This window comes from Sinocyclocheilus anshuiensis, unplaced genomic scaffold (assembly GCF_001515605.1).
Source record: "Sinocyclocheilus anshuiensis isolate Anshui unplaced genomic scaffold, SAMN03320099.WGS_v1.1 scaffold14, whole genome shotgun sequence".
NCBI classification, from domain to species: Eukaryota; Metazoa; Chordata; class Actinopteri; order Cypriniformes; family Cyprinidae; genus Sinocyclocheilus; species Sinocyclocheilus anshuiensis.
The window spans coordinates 819,105-834,554 of record NW_015544139.1 but is presented as its reverse complement, the minus strand read 5'-3'; the positions used below and the strand labels follow the sequence as shown (position 1 = coordinate 834,554).

The 15,450-nt window shown below is 35.9% G+C and overlaps 3 protein-coding genes across 4 annotated transcripts in view; 1 reads left to right on the top strand and 2 right to left on the bottom strand.

The window, feature by feature from the left end:
* LOC107695030 (methionine aminopeptidase 1-like) overlaps positions 1 to 5,624 on the top strand; it is an 11,784-nt gene extending 6,160 nt beyond the window's left edge. For both annotated transcript variants that reach the window (XM_016494809.1, XM_016494810.1), the window contains 7 exons: positions 879 to 970; positions 1,325 to 1,408; positions 2,049 to 2,187; positions 2,968 to 3,099; positions 3,851 to 3,994; positions 4,123 to 4,188; positions 4,664 to 5,624. In XM_016494809.1, coding sequence (XP_016350295.1) covers positions 879 to 970; positions 1,325 to 1,408; positions 2,049 to 2,187; positions 2,968 to 3,099; positions 3,851 to 3,994; positions 4,123 to 4,188; positions 4,664 to 4,830 — 824 coding nt within the window. In that variant the 3' untranslated portion in view covers positions 4,831 to 5,624. The remainder of the gene's footprint in view (positions 1 to 878; positions 971 to 1,324; positions 1,409 to 2,048; positions 2,188 to 2,967; positions 3,100 to 3,850; positions 3,995 to 4,122; positions 4,189 to 4,663) is intronic.
* A 506-nt stretch (positions 5,625 to 6,130) lies between these two features.
* LOC107695034 (alcohol dehydrogenase 1-like) lies at positions 6,131 to 6,779 on the bottom strand. Its single transcript, XM_016494814.1, has 3 exons — positions 6,492 to 6,779; positions 6,248 to 6,377; positions 6,131 to 6,156 (listed from the first exon to the last, which is right to left on the bottom strand). The coding sequence occupies exons 1-3, from the start codon at positions 6,690 to 6,692 to the stop codon at positions 6,146 to 6,148; spliced, it is 342 nt and encodes a 113-aa protein (XP_016350300.1). The 5' UTR covers positions 6,693 to 6,779; the 3' UTR covers positions 6,131 to 6,145.
* Positions 6,780 to 13,483: 6,704 nt separating this feature from the next.
* The window catches only part of LOC107695031 (alcohol dehydrogenase 1-like), a 7,961-nt gene continuing 5,994 nt past the window's right edge, over positions 13,484 to 15,450 (bottom strand). Inside the window, exons 6-9 of the mRNA XM_016494811.1 lie at positions 14,364 to 14,624; positions 14,116 to 14,248; positions 13,878 to 14,016; positions 13,484 to 13,798 (exon numbers count right to left, since the gene is read on the bottom strand). Coding sequence (XP_016350297.1) covers positions 13,768 to 13,798; positions 13,878 to 14,016; positions 14,116 to 14,248; positions 14,364 to 14,624 — 564 coding nt within the window. The 3' untranslated portion in view covers positions 13,484 to 13,767. The remainder of the gene's footprint in view (positions 13,799 to 13,877; positions 14,017 to 14,115; positions 14,249 to 14,363; positions 14,625 to 15,450) is intronic.

The window sequence follows — 15,450 nt, the reverse complement described above, 5'->3', positions numbered from 1 at the left end:
TTCAGAAAGGCGGGGCATAGAGGAGAAACAATAATGTTCAGTATGTGGAAAATAATGTGTTTTTTGAACCTTAAACCGCATAAACACATTTCATTACACCAAATACACAAAATAATGTTCTGTTTAGCAGCATCATATGACCCCTTTAAGAATATAAATGGCTTAAAGGTCTCTTTTGATCAAAATGAATGATTACTTGCTGAATAATAAAAGTATTAATTTCTTGTAATTCAAGTATTAAAAGTATTCATTTCTTGGTAGTGTATGATGGTTTTCACATTAAGCAGCAAAAAAACAGTTTTCAACATTGATAATAAGAAATTTTTTTTTGAGCAGCAAATTAGCATATTAAAATAATTTTTGAAGGATCATATATTGACATTGGAGTAATGGCAGCTTAAAAAATTCAGCCTTACAATCACAGGAACAAGTTAGATTTTATAAAATATTACAATAGACAATTAGTCTCTTATGATGAGCATAAGAGACTTATTTCAACAACATAAAATTTTTTTAATTATTGCAAACCTGACCGGTAGGGTATATAAAATCTGTCTTCACTGCCACACGATATATATATATATAGATATCGCCCAGCCCTAGCAGGAACTGTCCGTGATTACGTCATTGCCAAACTGTCATGTCCCAGACCTCACTGGATCAGCAACCGTATGTGTGTGTGTGTGTGTGTGTGTGTTATCTGTAAGAAGTGGTTGTGTTGTCTTTATTAGCTGACTGGAAACCGTGCTGTTGAGATTCTGTTGTGGTAAAGGTCAATAGGCAGAGCTAGTCCTTATATTTGAGTGATAGTAAGATGCTTTTGTGGGTAGATGGGTGTCTGTGTATTTTACTACTCACCAATTCATCACTGCTTGCAGGAATGTCAGAGTCAGAGCAGACCATGAAAGGGACGTCTCAGATTAAGATCCTCAATGCTGAAGAGATTGAGGGCATGAGAGTTGTGTGCAAGGTAAACCAACATAACTTAATATATTATAACTTTGTATGAAGAATAATAACTGTGAAATGTAACCGTTGAAGTTTTGGGTGTTGTGAGAGCCATTTTCTGCCTCTATTTGAACACTGATTGTTCTGCCACAGTTTGTTCTGCTATCAATTTCTAATTTAAGTAGTCATTTAAATGTTGGGTGTAAGGGAACCCCAGAAAAACACTTGATTACACAAGATAAATTCACAATGTATGCAAATATGCTGAAAAATTGTCTAGTGGGATGGCGGCCTGTCAAGTCTTATCACAAGACACAAAAAAAACACAAAAAAGATTTGAATTGTTAAACATAAAGACAATATTTGTTTCATTTAGCTGGCTCGAGAAGTCCTTGACATTGCTGCCCTGATGGTGAAACCTGGAGTGATGACGGAGGAGATCGACCATGCAGTGCATTTGGTAAACTTTCACAGCCTTTTTTCGTTTTCTAATCTAAATATTGCAAAGTAGTAGTCTGATCAGTGCAGAGTGTTTAAATACAGATTATCTAAGGGAAATGTGAAATTGCTTATGCATTCAGATGAAAAAAAAATTTTTTTTATTTGCTCTAAATCAGTGGTTCTCAACCTTTTTGACTCCAAGGCCCACTTTGTCCAAGAGTCCCTCCTATTTAAGCTATACATCTGGTACTTTTGTTATAATAAAAAGGAAATAATTAAATAATATGTTGCCAGTTTAATATTTTACATCTTTGTTGTAGCATTTTTTAGCACTTTAATTAACATTGTTAATGTAACTAAATTGAAATAATTTTAAGACATTTTGGGGTTCTCCTTGGAAGTTTGCCAAGGCCTCCTTGTGGGCTTCTGGTTGAGAGCCACTGCTGTAAAGGTCATGGTTCAAGTTGGAATAATGTTTTCTAGTTTTACTTCTGGGAAAAAAATATATAATTTGGACAATTTTTTGATGACTTTTTGACAGTATATATAATAAACACTTGGAATTTTTTTTAATTCTACTGTCATTGTCATTTGAGCAGGACAGCCTGTATGAATGTTGATGCTAATGGCAAATGATTTGTCCATACTTGTTGGTTAAGGCATGTACAGCGAGGAACTGCTATCCCTCACCTCTGAACTACTACAACTTTCCCAAGTCCTGCTGCACCTCTGTCAATGAAGTCATCTGTCATGGGATACCTGACCGCCGTCCCCTCCAGGATGAGGACATACTGAATAGTATGTATCAGCATACAGTAGTATATGAATGCATCTTCCTTGCAAGATTTTTATGGGAGATCTGGTTTTTGCCCTCAAGAGGGCTGTTATAGAATAACACCCTCCCTCTATATTGACATTATATTTCATATTTCAGTCAGTCCAGATGTCAGATAGACATTCACTGGACATTCGAGATTTGTGTGTGACTGATTTTTCCACATGTTCACATTTCTGTGAATGCATTGGCTTGTTCTTGCAGAACTGATGTTTTTTCCTTCTGCTCAGTTTAGGTCCCATTGTCAAAATGCCATATTATTAAAGCTGTTTATTCTTGTTACTGTCATAATAGATAAGTAAAAGAAACAAATGACCAGTGACATGCAGATCTCTTTATTCCTTGCTACATGTTTTGTCATTGGTCAATGGCCACCTTAATTTAAATATCATAGGCTACAGCAACAATAAACTGAGAACTACTTCTATTTACATTTAATGCCAAATTTACACTAAACAGACCTTATGCTGAAGGCAAGATCCAGAGCCAGATGGAATCTGCAGCCTTTTTTTTTTTTTTGCTTTTGCATAGATTGTGAAAGTCTGTGCAATGGGTTTCTGTTAAATGACGAGTAATTTGCTCATAATAGTAGCTGAAAGCATAATCATATTTTGTGTCGTTTTGTGTAGTTTTCTACAGAGTTCTGAGTAACATATGCAGAAATAATCTTCAGACTTAAGGAAAATTGCACTAAATGTTACATGTTCACTTGGCTAATCATATGTAATTTTTTCCCCCTGTAGTCGACATAACAGTTTACCACAATGGTTACCATGGGGATCTGAATGAAACCTTTTTCGTGGGTGAAGTAGATGAGGGAGCCAAGAGATTGGTTCAGACCACTTATGAATGTCTAATGCAAGCCATCGACTCTGGTGAGTATGAAAGCACATGCAAACAACACTAAACCATTCAACAGACTCCATGTGATTTGAGTTTGATTCATTTTTGTTGGGCTAGATTATGTAGTGTACAGTGTATTTGTGTGATGTGATGTACACTAATGATCTTTAGAGGGCAGACTTGTACAGAGGGATATCTTTGTTGTGACCTGAAGAAGGTTGTTTCTGTCTTGTGTCTAGTGAAGCCTGGTATGGGTTTCTGTTAAATGACGAGTAATTTGCTCATAATAGTAGCTGAAAGCATAATCATATTTTGTGTCGTTTTGTGTAGTTTTCTACAGAGTTCTGAGTAACATATGCAGAAATAATCTTCAGACTTAAGGAAAATTGCACTAAATGTTACATGTTCACTTGGCTAATCATATGTAATTTTTTCCCCCTGTAGTCGACATAACAGTTTACCACAATGGTTACCATGGGGATCTGAATGAAACCTTTTTCGTGGGTGAAGTAGATGAGGGAGCCAAGAGATTGGTTCAGACCACTTATGAATGTCTAATGCAAGCCATCGACTCTGGTGAGTATGAAAGCACATGCAAACAACACTAAACCATTCAACAGACTCCATGTGATTTGAGTTTGATTCATTTTTGTTGGGCTAGATTATGTAGTGTACAGTGTATTTGTGTGATGTGATGTACACTAATGATCTTTAGAGGGCAGACTTGTACAGAGGGATATCTTTGTTGTGACCTGAAGAAGGTTGTTTCTGTCTTGTGTCTAGTGAAGCCTGGTATCCGTTATCGTGAGCTGGGAAACATCATCCAGAAACACGCGCAGGCAAACGGTTTCTCTGTGGTACGGAGCTATTGTGGCCACGGCATTCACAAACTGTTCCACACGGCACCAAACGTACCGCACTATGCCAGTGAGTAACATCTTGTCAAAAAGACACCGTCTGAATGATACAAGCATTGCGCACTGAGATGTAATTGAACCTGCAGAAAGCTTGTACACTTAAAGCTTGTACTGTCCTTGTTTTATGTGTCTTTACAGAGAATAAAGCAGTAGGAGTGATGAAACCTGGTCATGTGTTCACTATTGAGCCCATGATCTGCGAAGGTAGAAGACAACTCTCAAAACAATTTCCTTAAATCTTAATTGTGCACTTATTGTTTAGAATTATTATATATATATATAAGAAAAGGATTTTTAAAAATAGGGCTGTCAAAGTTAACGCATTCAAACATGCAATTGTTTTGCTCATTTACTCTACCCTTCAAAGCTTTAGGGTCAGTAAGATTTTGATTTTGTAAGTAATTAATACTTTTATCCAGCAAGGATGTATTCAATTGTGACATAGTGTTCCTGTGGCTCAGTGGTAGAGCATTGCGTTTGCAGCGCAAAATGTTGTGGGTTCAATTCCCTTTTTTTATGCTCAGTGTTCCTGTGTATCATGCGCACAAACTGCTCGACCTGACAATTGCACATGCAAGTTTTCTTCTTTTAACATATACTGTTAACTATACAAATGTGAGATTTGATGTGATTAAATATTGTAATCAATTGAATATTTAAGAGTCTTTGCTCTGTGCAGGTGGCTGGCAAGATGAGACGTGGCCAGATGGTTGGACTGCAGTCACTCGTGACGGTAAACGCTCGGCACAGTTTGAGCACACGCTCCTCGTGACGGAGACAGGCTGTGAAATCCTCACACGTCGCCTTGAGGATAATGGCCGTGCTCACTTCTTGTCCCAAATGTAGGATGGTGGGGTCATACGAGCCCTATTCTGCAGTGGAGGATACAACAGCTCCGCCCCATATCACCAATCAGCCAATCACACAGTGGTTCTCTGTTGAGCAGGAGATGATTGGCCACGTGGCCGTGACAATGGATTTGGGCAGGAGGTGGAGATTTATTAACTTCTGAATGTGTCACCTGACAGTCACATTAATCAGCTTGGATCTGAGTACATTCAAAGGCACTGGCCTTTAACCTGGTTACAGTGCCGCCACACTCTGTCTACATGGCAAAGGTATCTGTGTGAGTGGTTTTGCGTGTGCGCACCTGTGTGTTTGAGCGAGAGCGCGCTGACTGTGAGGTTTGCTTTCTCAGTCTGCTTCAGTGTGTTTGTTTGCCTGGCTCGTTGCAGTGTACCGTGTTTTTGTTAGCCATTGTTGGGGTTTGAGATGCAACGAGTGGATGTGATAAAACACTGGAGTCTCTCCAAATCTTGATTGATATATGAAAACTCTTTAGCTAAAAGAGTGCCTCGTAACGTTATTGAACATTGTATAAATGTTTTTCATTAACTTCTTCCAGTGTCTTGTTTTGAGTGACTGTCTATGAACACCTAGTGTCCTTTCACTGCAGTCATCCTTAGTCAATGAAAAGACGATTTTTGTTTGTCTTTGGTTGTTTAATGCCACTTAAAGAGCAATGCGAAAAGCAGTTGCAGGCCTCTTTGTCTGTTTGACGCATCTCATGAAATCAGTTTCACGGTTTCAGTATTCAAGCTGAATTAAAGTATATTTTCTCCTTTTATTTTTTGTGATTTTTTTTATTTATTTTTAATTTACAACAAATGCCAAACATCAGACAATCATCACAAAGGAAAGAAATTTCAGCAGTGACTTATGAAAGCAACTGAAAAGATCATCCAAGAGATTCATCTGTATTGAATTCTTGTTTGTTTTTGATGAAACATAATTCACTTTTTAGCCAGGCATAAGATTCGTTCCATCACTTCAGTTCTTTCTACACCTTTCAGAAATAGTTACAGTGCTTTAAACTAGTATTGAGTGTGTCTGCGGTAAGTCTGAGCAATCTGTTCCCATCCGATTGTCTCAAACTGTGGCGTAGAAGTTGAGTGGAGATTAAATGATTGGATATATTCAGTACGCATCGAATGCTGTAAGATAAGGGGGAAAAAAGTTAGAACTTTTTCCTTATAGGTTTAACCTGAGGTAAAAAAGTGATAAATGTACCATTGTCCAGTCTTCATGAGGTTGATGGCATCATTGATCTGCTCCAGGTCCATTTTGTGGGTTATAAAGTCATCAAGCTTTATTTTGCCAGTCATGTAGTCACTAACCACATTTTTCACATAAACAGAAATGAATACATGCACAGGCATGTGCTCTCAGAGCCATAGAAAGCATTAACTGACAGCTGGTTTACCTCCTAATAGGGTTCCCTTCCAGGTTTTCCCAGATATGAGTTGAATTTGTCGTGCTGAAAAGTCTACATCAGTATAGCCAACCAAAATACTCACACCCCAGCCTTTTACACAGGACTCCAGTGCAGTTCTCTGAGGTCAAAAACATATTAAATTCACACACACAAAAAAAATTCAAGTACTGAAAGCTTTTAAAGGAGTTAGTAAATGAATGCACCTTTTACAAATGTGTTAGGCAGGTCTTGCCATTACTTCAGTGTTGCCCACACACTCAAGTGAGAAATCCACTCCTCCATTGGTAATTTCTGCCAGTACTTCAGAGATGGGTTTATTATATGCCTTCGGATTCAGAAAATCAGTGGCACCAAAGACCTTTGCCTTCTCAAACTTCTGCTCATTAATATCCACAGCAAAGATGCGAGAGGCTCCAGCGTTTTTACAGCCCATGACTGCAGCCAGACCTACTGCACCCAGTCCAAACACTGCACACACTGAGCCTGGTGTAACCTTCACACAAACACAAGTTACTAGTTACTAGTGTAAGGCACCTTAATATTCACCTTACCGTTCAAGACAACTATTTGAACACTTAAATTACAAACTAAAGTGCAAACTCACATTATTAAAAATGTATTAATTTCCTTGAAAAATGGCATCTGCACTTTTTTAGAGTCTTATTTTTGTCTTCATAAAAAATTCTAGTGGCAACATATGCTCTCTAATAATTTGCATGCAGTACTAACCTCGGCTACCAGGTGACAAGATCAGTTTGTCGAAATATAAAGAGTTTGAATCGTGTAATTACAAGAAGGTTTTGAAAATCTTAAGACAAAATGATATGTAATGTTAGACAGTCTTCTAATGCGGCAAATCTCTCAAGTTAAAAGTTAAGTTCACCCAAAAATAAAAAAATTCTCATCATTTAGTCACTCTCATGTACCAGTTTAGTAACCACAGTATTGATTGCTGTTGACAAAAAAACAGATCTCTCAAAATATCTTGTTTTGCGTTTCACAGAAAAAGGAAAGCCATACAGTAAATTATGATAGAATTTTCATTTTTGGTGAACAATCAGGTTACATTTTTTTTAGCATTTATTGTGGGACAACTGGATTTATGTTGATGTTTGATGACCTTCATCATTGGGAATATCAATGTTGAAAATCAATTGATTTTGCTCTTTTGTTTTAAAAGTTTTTTTTTTTTTTTCTGTAATGCAACATAGAAACATCACATCCGATGGGCAATTCAGAATCTTGTTGGAAGCAGTAGGTTATCAAGGTATTTTTCCCCTACTGATTTATGAAAACTTTACATTTTACATATTACTCATTTCATGTACAGCTTTTTGCATGCTATTTTAGTAGAGAAGTAGTCATATTTAGGTGTGGTCTACGAGTCATTTCACAGATCTGAAATGTTGATTCATAAATGAGCACATCTTTAATGTGTTTTCTCAGAGACTTGCTTGGAACTGTTTTCGTTGACAAAGCAAAAATGCCTTATCACCTGTTCACCACAATATAGAGATTGTGTATATTTTTTTATTTAATTTTTTGTTTTGTTTGTTACAGCAGCATGTACACTAAGAGTTATAGGGAATTAAAAGCTAAAAAAAAATCTATCATTTACTCACTTTCATGTTGTTCCAAACCAGTAGGCTATATATATATATATATATAAGCAGTTTTATTTTAGTATTATTTATATACTATTATAGTAGTTGTTAATATTTTGAATTAGCTATTTTTTATATTTTCAGTTTTAATTTTAATTGTACATTTTAGTAATTTTGTTGTTTTATATTTTTATTAAGCTTTGATTCAGTTTTAGCAATTTTAGTACTTAAACTTATTTCAGTTAGTTGCCAAGGCAACATTTTAAATATATATTTTAAGTTTACATTTTTCAACTAATACTGTATTTATATTTTAATTTATTTCAGGTTTAATTCAATTACTGAAAATGTAATTTTAGTTAAAAATAACAACACTGTGTGATTGGTCGCTTATATGTGCAATTAGGCTTTCAAGCTCCAGAAAGTATAATATAGAATATGCTGAAGCTTTATGTGAGAAAGAGACCAAAATTTAAGTTAAGTGCTAAGACGCATTATTGTGTCATTGAGAACTCAACTGGATTATGAACAAATCAGAATTATGGATCAGCTGATTCAATGAAATGATGTGACTCAAAATAAGTTGATTCATTCACTAATTGGATGTCACTAGACACAAGCCAAGAAAAAGCATCAGTTAATTTCACTGACTCGGTGATCTAGTCGCAGCAGCTATCCCTGGAGGTAAATAATAACTTTGGTCTGTTTTTTTACTCCGAGCTATCAAATGTCTTCAGAAGACTTGAGTGTCATAGGCTATGTATACCTTTATGGTGTTTTTTTCTTGTCCTCAGTCCCTAATAGCATGTAAAACAGTAGCCAGTACATAATTTAAAGTTTCTCCTTTTCTCTCCACAGAAGAAAGAAAGTCACACAGGTTTGGAGTAAACGGGGGTGAATAAATTATGAACGTTCATTTCTTGCTCAATTATGCTTTTTAAAGTAGAAATCAAGACATTTTACTTTGTGACCTGGTTTGAAATCAGTGACTCTAGGTCCCACACTCTCCACCACACCAGCACCCTCATGTCCCAGGACAGTGGGAAAACCACGCTTGTCCTTCCCTTCAAACAGGTGGAAAATCTCGGCGTGACACAGACTTGAAGCTACAATCTATGTGATGGAGAAAATCCTTGTTTGCCTGTACAAGTTAACAGTATTGCATGCTTTATCAACTGATCTGCAAATTAGTTCTTTGGGTTTGTGACAACTTTCATTAGACATTTCCCACCTTAATTCGCATTTCTCTTTCCTGAGGTGGGCCAACTTCTATTTATTCTATTACCAGAGGCGCATTGGGCTCCCAGGCAACAGCAGCCTGACATTTAATCACCTTTAGCACAGAAGAACTTGGTTCAGCATGTTTTTTAGACATTTAATGGTTGATGACTATATAAATGCTTGAGCGGATGCATGATCTCTGCTCTCTAACCGCAGTTAGAGATTGTCCAGCCAATGAAATCATTACATGTTTTTAGAGCCACAAATCTGTGATTTCACTATCACTAAAGATAAATATTAACTCAATAAAAATGCATATAGTATCAATTTGATGTAAAACTGGGAAAATTACAAAAGAACCTCAAAAATTTTTACATTTGTTTGAACAAAAATTGAATTATAAGTTGATTAGATGAACAATATGCGCAAATGTCACTTCACACTTTTACATGTGGCATCCAAACCTCTTTATGTAGTCAATATATATAATTTAGTCTTTATATAAAGAGTCAGTCTTGATATATTGCATTATAGTTAGCAAAGCAGTGCAGTCAATTGTGCATCACAATAATAACATATACATACAAGACTGATCTTGATTTTTTTTTTCATCACTTTAACCAGTGTTTACTTATGATAGTTATACTGGCTAGCTCAAAGCATCCATAACATTCTTATGAGTCTTATTAATTTTGCATTACATTGATTATATGGAATAAAAATTAACTTAACTGTAGATATCTTTGCATTGTAAATTGTTTCCTTATGTGATCAATGGGTCAATGTAAATGAACTTATATGGTATTGGAGTCATATTAAAAATGCATTAACTCTGCAGCACAAATGAAAAAAAGACCTTACCTTCAGTGGCCATTTCCCAATGTAGTCGTATTGCTGAGTTGATTGCAAAGAAAGGCAGAGATTCTCTAGTGTCTGTTTTTATATTCTGGTTTAGATGAAGCTCTCTCTCTCTCTCTCTCTCTCTCTCTCTCTCTCTCTCATACACTGATCTAAAACTTACCATATGAATGTAAAGATATATTAACATTACCTGACATTTAACTGCAGATAGTTACGCTATGGTCTGAATTTGATTTTACGAGAGCTGGTCTCTGGTCTCTGGTCTCTATTGTATTTATTTTTGAGTCAAATAATTACATTTTATTGTGTAATGGATAAATCTCTCTCTCTCTCTCTCTCTCTCTCTCTCTCTCTCTCTCTCATACACTGATCTAAAACTTACCATATGAATGTAAAGATATATTAACATTACCTGACATTTAACTGCAGATAGTTACGCTATGGTCTGAATTTGATTTTACGAGAGCTGGTCTCTGGTCTCTATTGTATTTATTTTTGAGTCAATCTCATAATAAAAACATAAAAAAGCAAACACAGCTGATGCGAATACTTTATTCATCATTTTGCAGAAGTATATTTTGTTAAATTATTCGCAGAAAAGGTACGTCAGACCTAAGTGATTTGATGGCATATGACATAGTAATTATAACTTTCCTATATAGCCTACAGGACTTGAAGACACCATAATACATTTAACAATGGTAGGCCTAACATTGTCATGTCAAATTACTGTATATCTACTCAAATTAAAATTATATTTGTTTAATTGAGAGTACACTGTAAAAAATGATTGTGATTTTAACAGTAAAAGACTGTAAACATGCTACAGTAAAAACCTGTTAATTGGTTATCAGTAAGTTTCCATACTATATTCGGTGAATAACTGTAATTACATTTAATGTAATTTTACAGTAAAATACTGTTAAAATTACAGTTTTTGGAAGCGAAAAAGAAAAAGTCATGTATAATTTACAGTGAAAAACTGTAAATTGACACTCCCAGAATTCCCTGCATGACACTTCATATTTTATGTTTTTTTCTTAGAAATAATATGTTTCTTCTTAGTTTTTCCTTATCAGTTGTGTACATTAGTGTTTTATCTTACATCTAATGTTGTTAAATGAATGTTTATTGCATTATTTCAGTATCATGTGTGTTACCATGTTGGTGATTAGTGTTTGTGTGAATGACACTGTGCACCTTCTATGTATATAGATATTAGTATTTCCCTTCTCAGCTTTTGGAAGAGCTGTTTGTGATGAGCTTTGATTCATCATGTGACTTTCTCATCACCACCTGTTTTTGGTGGTTATCAGCATTACAATGGTTCAAAACATATAATAGTACTTAAATTTGCTGGTTTATTAACATTACATCAGTTAATGAAATACGTTTTTTTTTATTGTGAATTTAAGTTAAGTCTGTAAAACTTAAAATGTTTCTACTATATTTTTAACGGGGAAGGTCTGGCAACCACAGCTGCCGGTATTTTACCGTAAATGTCACAGATTTTTTTTTACAGTGTACTGTAATAAAATTAACTAAACTTTTAGTTTAAACAATGGTTACCATAGAGAATTGAATGAAACATTTTTGTGGAGGGAGCCAAGAGATTCAGACCACTTATGCATGTCTTATGCAAGCCATCGACTCTGGTGAGAATTAAAGCACATGCAGGCAAACACTAAACAATTCAACAGACCCCATCTGATGTGAATTTGACAATTTATTTGAGCTGGATAGGCTGTCAACTCGCGAAATTGACCAGTTCTCACGCTCTCACGCCACACAACCATTTTCTCATGCAGTGAAAAACAACCCCAAACGAAAGCAAGGGGAGTGGCATATAAATCCCTCATCACTCATATAAATGCCTGATTCATTTTTGAAATTGCAGTGATTGACATAACCATAGCAATGGACGGGAAATATATTTTGTCAAAACAGATGTGCATTGAGCAATGCAAATGCAGACTATAGATTGATAGAAAAATATTTTAATTTTCTGCGTATCAATTATTTGCAATAATTATTAGAAACTATTTGTAAAAGTAATGACTTGTAAATCCTGCGGTTCTCTTGCTATTCTTGTTGTGGTGATTTAAGTTATTTGTTTTGCACCACTGCAATTTTATGATAAAACACAGCACTAGTCTTAATGACTTTAAATACTTTAAATAGCCTACTAAAAAACTCTGCTGACAGGGTGTGTTTTTCTTTTCTTTTGCAAAACAATTCCCCACACCATCCCCCTTGGGAATTCTTACTCCAGGTTGAACTCGAAAGTTGGCAGCCCTGGTGTACAGTATGGTTGTCTGATATGATGTACACTAATGATCTTTAGAGGGCAGACTTGCACAGAGGGATATCTGTGTTGTGACCTAAAGTAGGTTGTTTCTGTCTTTGTCATTAATTTCCATGAATATGTGACCACAAAGTAATCACCTTACTTTTTAGAAATATCAAGCATGTCGGCTGTGTGAGGTTTGCTGTCTCAGTCTGCTTCAGTGTATTTGTATTCCTGGCTCGTTGCAGTGTACCTTGTTTGTTTGGCACAAACTCTCCAAATCTGATCAAATCAAGATTGATATATGAAAACTTTTCACAGCTAAAAGATTGCCTTGTAACATTATTGAACATTGTACAAATGTTTTTCATGAACTTCTTCCAGCGTTTATAAGGTTCAATTACATTGATCTTGTTTGAGAGAGAATGTGCCTGTGAACACCTAGAGGAAACATTAGGTTAAGTAGGCTTCAAATGGTTTAATTATTTTCATTGCCATTTAAAGAGCAATGTGAAAGCCTGATAAGGTAGTTGCAGACTTTGTGTCACTAATGCTTTGTCGGTTTGATGCATCTCATGAAATAAATTTCAGTTTTTCAGTTTGCAAGCTGAATTAAAGTGTTTTCTCCTTTATTTTGGCCTATTGTTTTTTTAACCATTAAAAAAAAACAAATGCTGAATCTCAAGAAATTATCACGAATGAAAATAGGCATTCAATTCATGAAATGTCAGATAATATTAATTTAAAAGCAGAGGAAAAACATTTCTGCAGTCATCCAAGAGGTTCATCTGTACTGAATTATTGTTGCTGCTTTTCACATCATTTAACTTTTAGCCAGACAGAACAGGAGTACAAGATTCATACCTTTAGTTTTATCTACACATTTCAGAAATAGTTTCAGTATTTTAACTGGCATTGAATATGTCCGCATTAGGGCTGAGCAATCTATTTCCATCAGTTTGTCTAAAACATTTTTTAGAAGAGTCTGGAAAGACGGTTTCTGCAAGTTGAGATCGAATTGACCAGCCAAGACCGACAGATATGAAGAAAGCATTTGAGAAAGACATAATGTCAAGCATTTAGCATGTTTATCAGTGTTTTGCTTCAAGCTGCAGGTTGCACCTGCATATTTTCTGGTGCTTCCCAACATTCCCATGAAGGTTATATAAGCAAGACAAATGCTGGAGAGTCTGGCTCAGAGGAGAGAAATGAACTACTTTGACAGCATCATAAATTGGTTATACAAAACCATTTGAAATGATTTACATGCTTGTCTCTGTTTTTATTTCGCACAGATAACATTTTCTTGCAAACTTTTTCAGAAGCTTTTTGCCTTGCAGATGAATACAACAGTTTTTGATGTTAAACATTAATGTTTACATGCACTTGTGAATCACTTAATAAAGCAGAGGGCTGGGATATTCTGTTAAAGAGTATCCTTGAATGCACCGAGCTCAAATACTGCAAAAGAGCGAGAAGCGAATAAGCCGAATAAAACTGGCCTAGAAACTGGTTGGGTGAAGATGATTTGCTTCTCATTTGGATATATTCAGGATGCATCGAATGCTGTAAGATAAGAAACAAAGGTTAGGACTTTTTTTTTTTTTTACAATATTCTATAGAAAGATGTGAGTGAAAAATGTACCATTGTCCAGTCTTCATGAGGTTGATGGCATCGTTGACCTGCTCCAGACTCATTTTGTGGGTTATAAACTCGTCAAGCTTTATTTTGCCGGTCATGTAGTCGCAAACCAGATTTGGAACAGAGTCCTTGCTTTTAAAACCTTTACATAACCAGAAATGAATGTACTGTGTATGCACAAGCATGTACTTAAGTTCCTTCTCTGAAAGCCATAGAAAGCATTAACTGACAGCTTGATTACCTCCAAACAGAGATCCTTTCCAGGTTTTCCCAGATATGAGCTGAATTGGCCGGGCAGAAAAATCCTTCACATCAGTCCAGCCAACCAAAACACTCACACCCCAACCTTTAACACACGACTCCAGCGCAGTTCTCTGAGGTCAAAGATGCGTTAATTCACACACACACACAAAAAATTCAAGTACTGAAAGCTTTTAAAGGAGTTAGTAAATGAATGCACCTTTTACAAATGTGTCAGGCAGGTCTTACCATTACTTCAGTGTTGCCCACACACTCAAGTGAGAAATCCACTCCTCCATTGGTCATTTCTGCCAGTACTTCAGAGATGGGTTTATTATATGCCTTCGGATTCAGAAAATCAGTGGCACCAAAGACCTTTGCCTTCTCAAACTTCTGCTCATTAATATCCACAGCAAAGATGCGAGAGGCTCCAGCGTTTTTACAGCCCATGACTGCAGCCAGACCTACTGCACCCAGTCCAAACACTGCACACACTGAGCCTGGTGTAACCTTCACACAAACACAAATGAGTTACTAGTGTAAGGCACTTTGATATTCACCTTTCAAGCCACAAAAACTATTTGGACACTTTAGTCAACTTAAAAATGCACAAATTTCTTTGCATTGGATGCATGTGAAAGCAAAATTATGATTATTTTATTAAATACAGTGGTGGCCAAAATGATTAGAACACTAATATTTTCAGCAGCTAAAATATGGGTTTAAGTCAGTTATTTCTATCTTTTACTGTAGTGTGTCAGTATGAAATATCAGTTTACATTTCCAAACATTCCTTTTGCCATTAATTGTAATAATCCAGTGAGATTTTTGTTTGCACAAGGAGTCTGAAAACAGCCAGTGCTGCACACAGAGATCTGATCTCATCACCATCATCCAGTCTGTCTGCGATTACATGAAGAAACAGAACAAACTGAGACAGACTAAATCCAGAAGAACTGTGGCAACGTCTCCAAGATGCTTCAAGAAACCTATGTGCAAAGCTACAGTACTGTTAAAAGTTTTAGGCACTCGTGTAAAAATGCTGTAAAATGAGGATGCTGTCAAAAATAATGTTATAAATAGATTTTCTTTATCAATTAACTTCTATTAACTAAATTAAATCAACATTTGGTGTGACCATCCTTTGCGTTTAAAGCAGCTTTTTTCCTAGGTGCACTTGTGAATAGTTTTTCAGGTAGCTTTGCAGGTAGGTCTCTTGAAGCATCTTGAAGACATTGCCACAGTTCTTCTGGATTTAGTCTGTCTCAGTTTGTTCTGTTTCTTCATGTAATCGCAGACAGACTGGATGATGATGAGATCAGATCTCTGTGTGGAG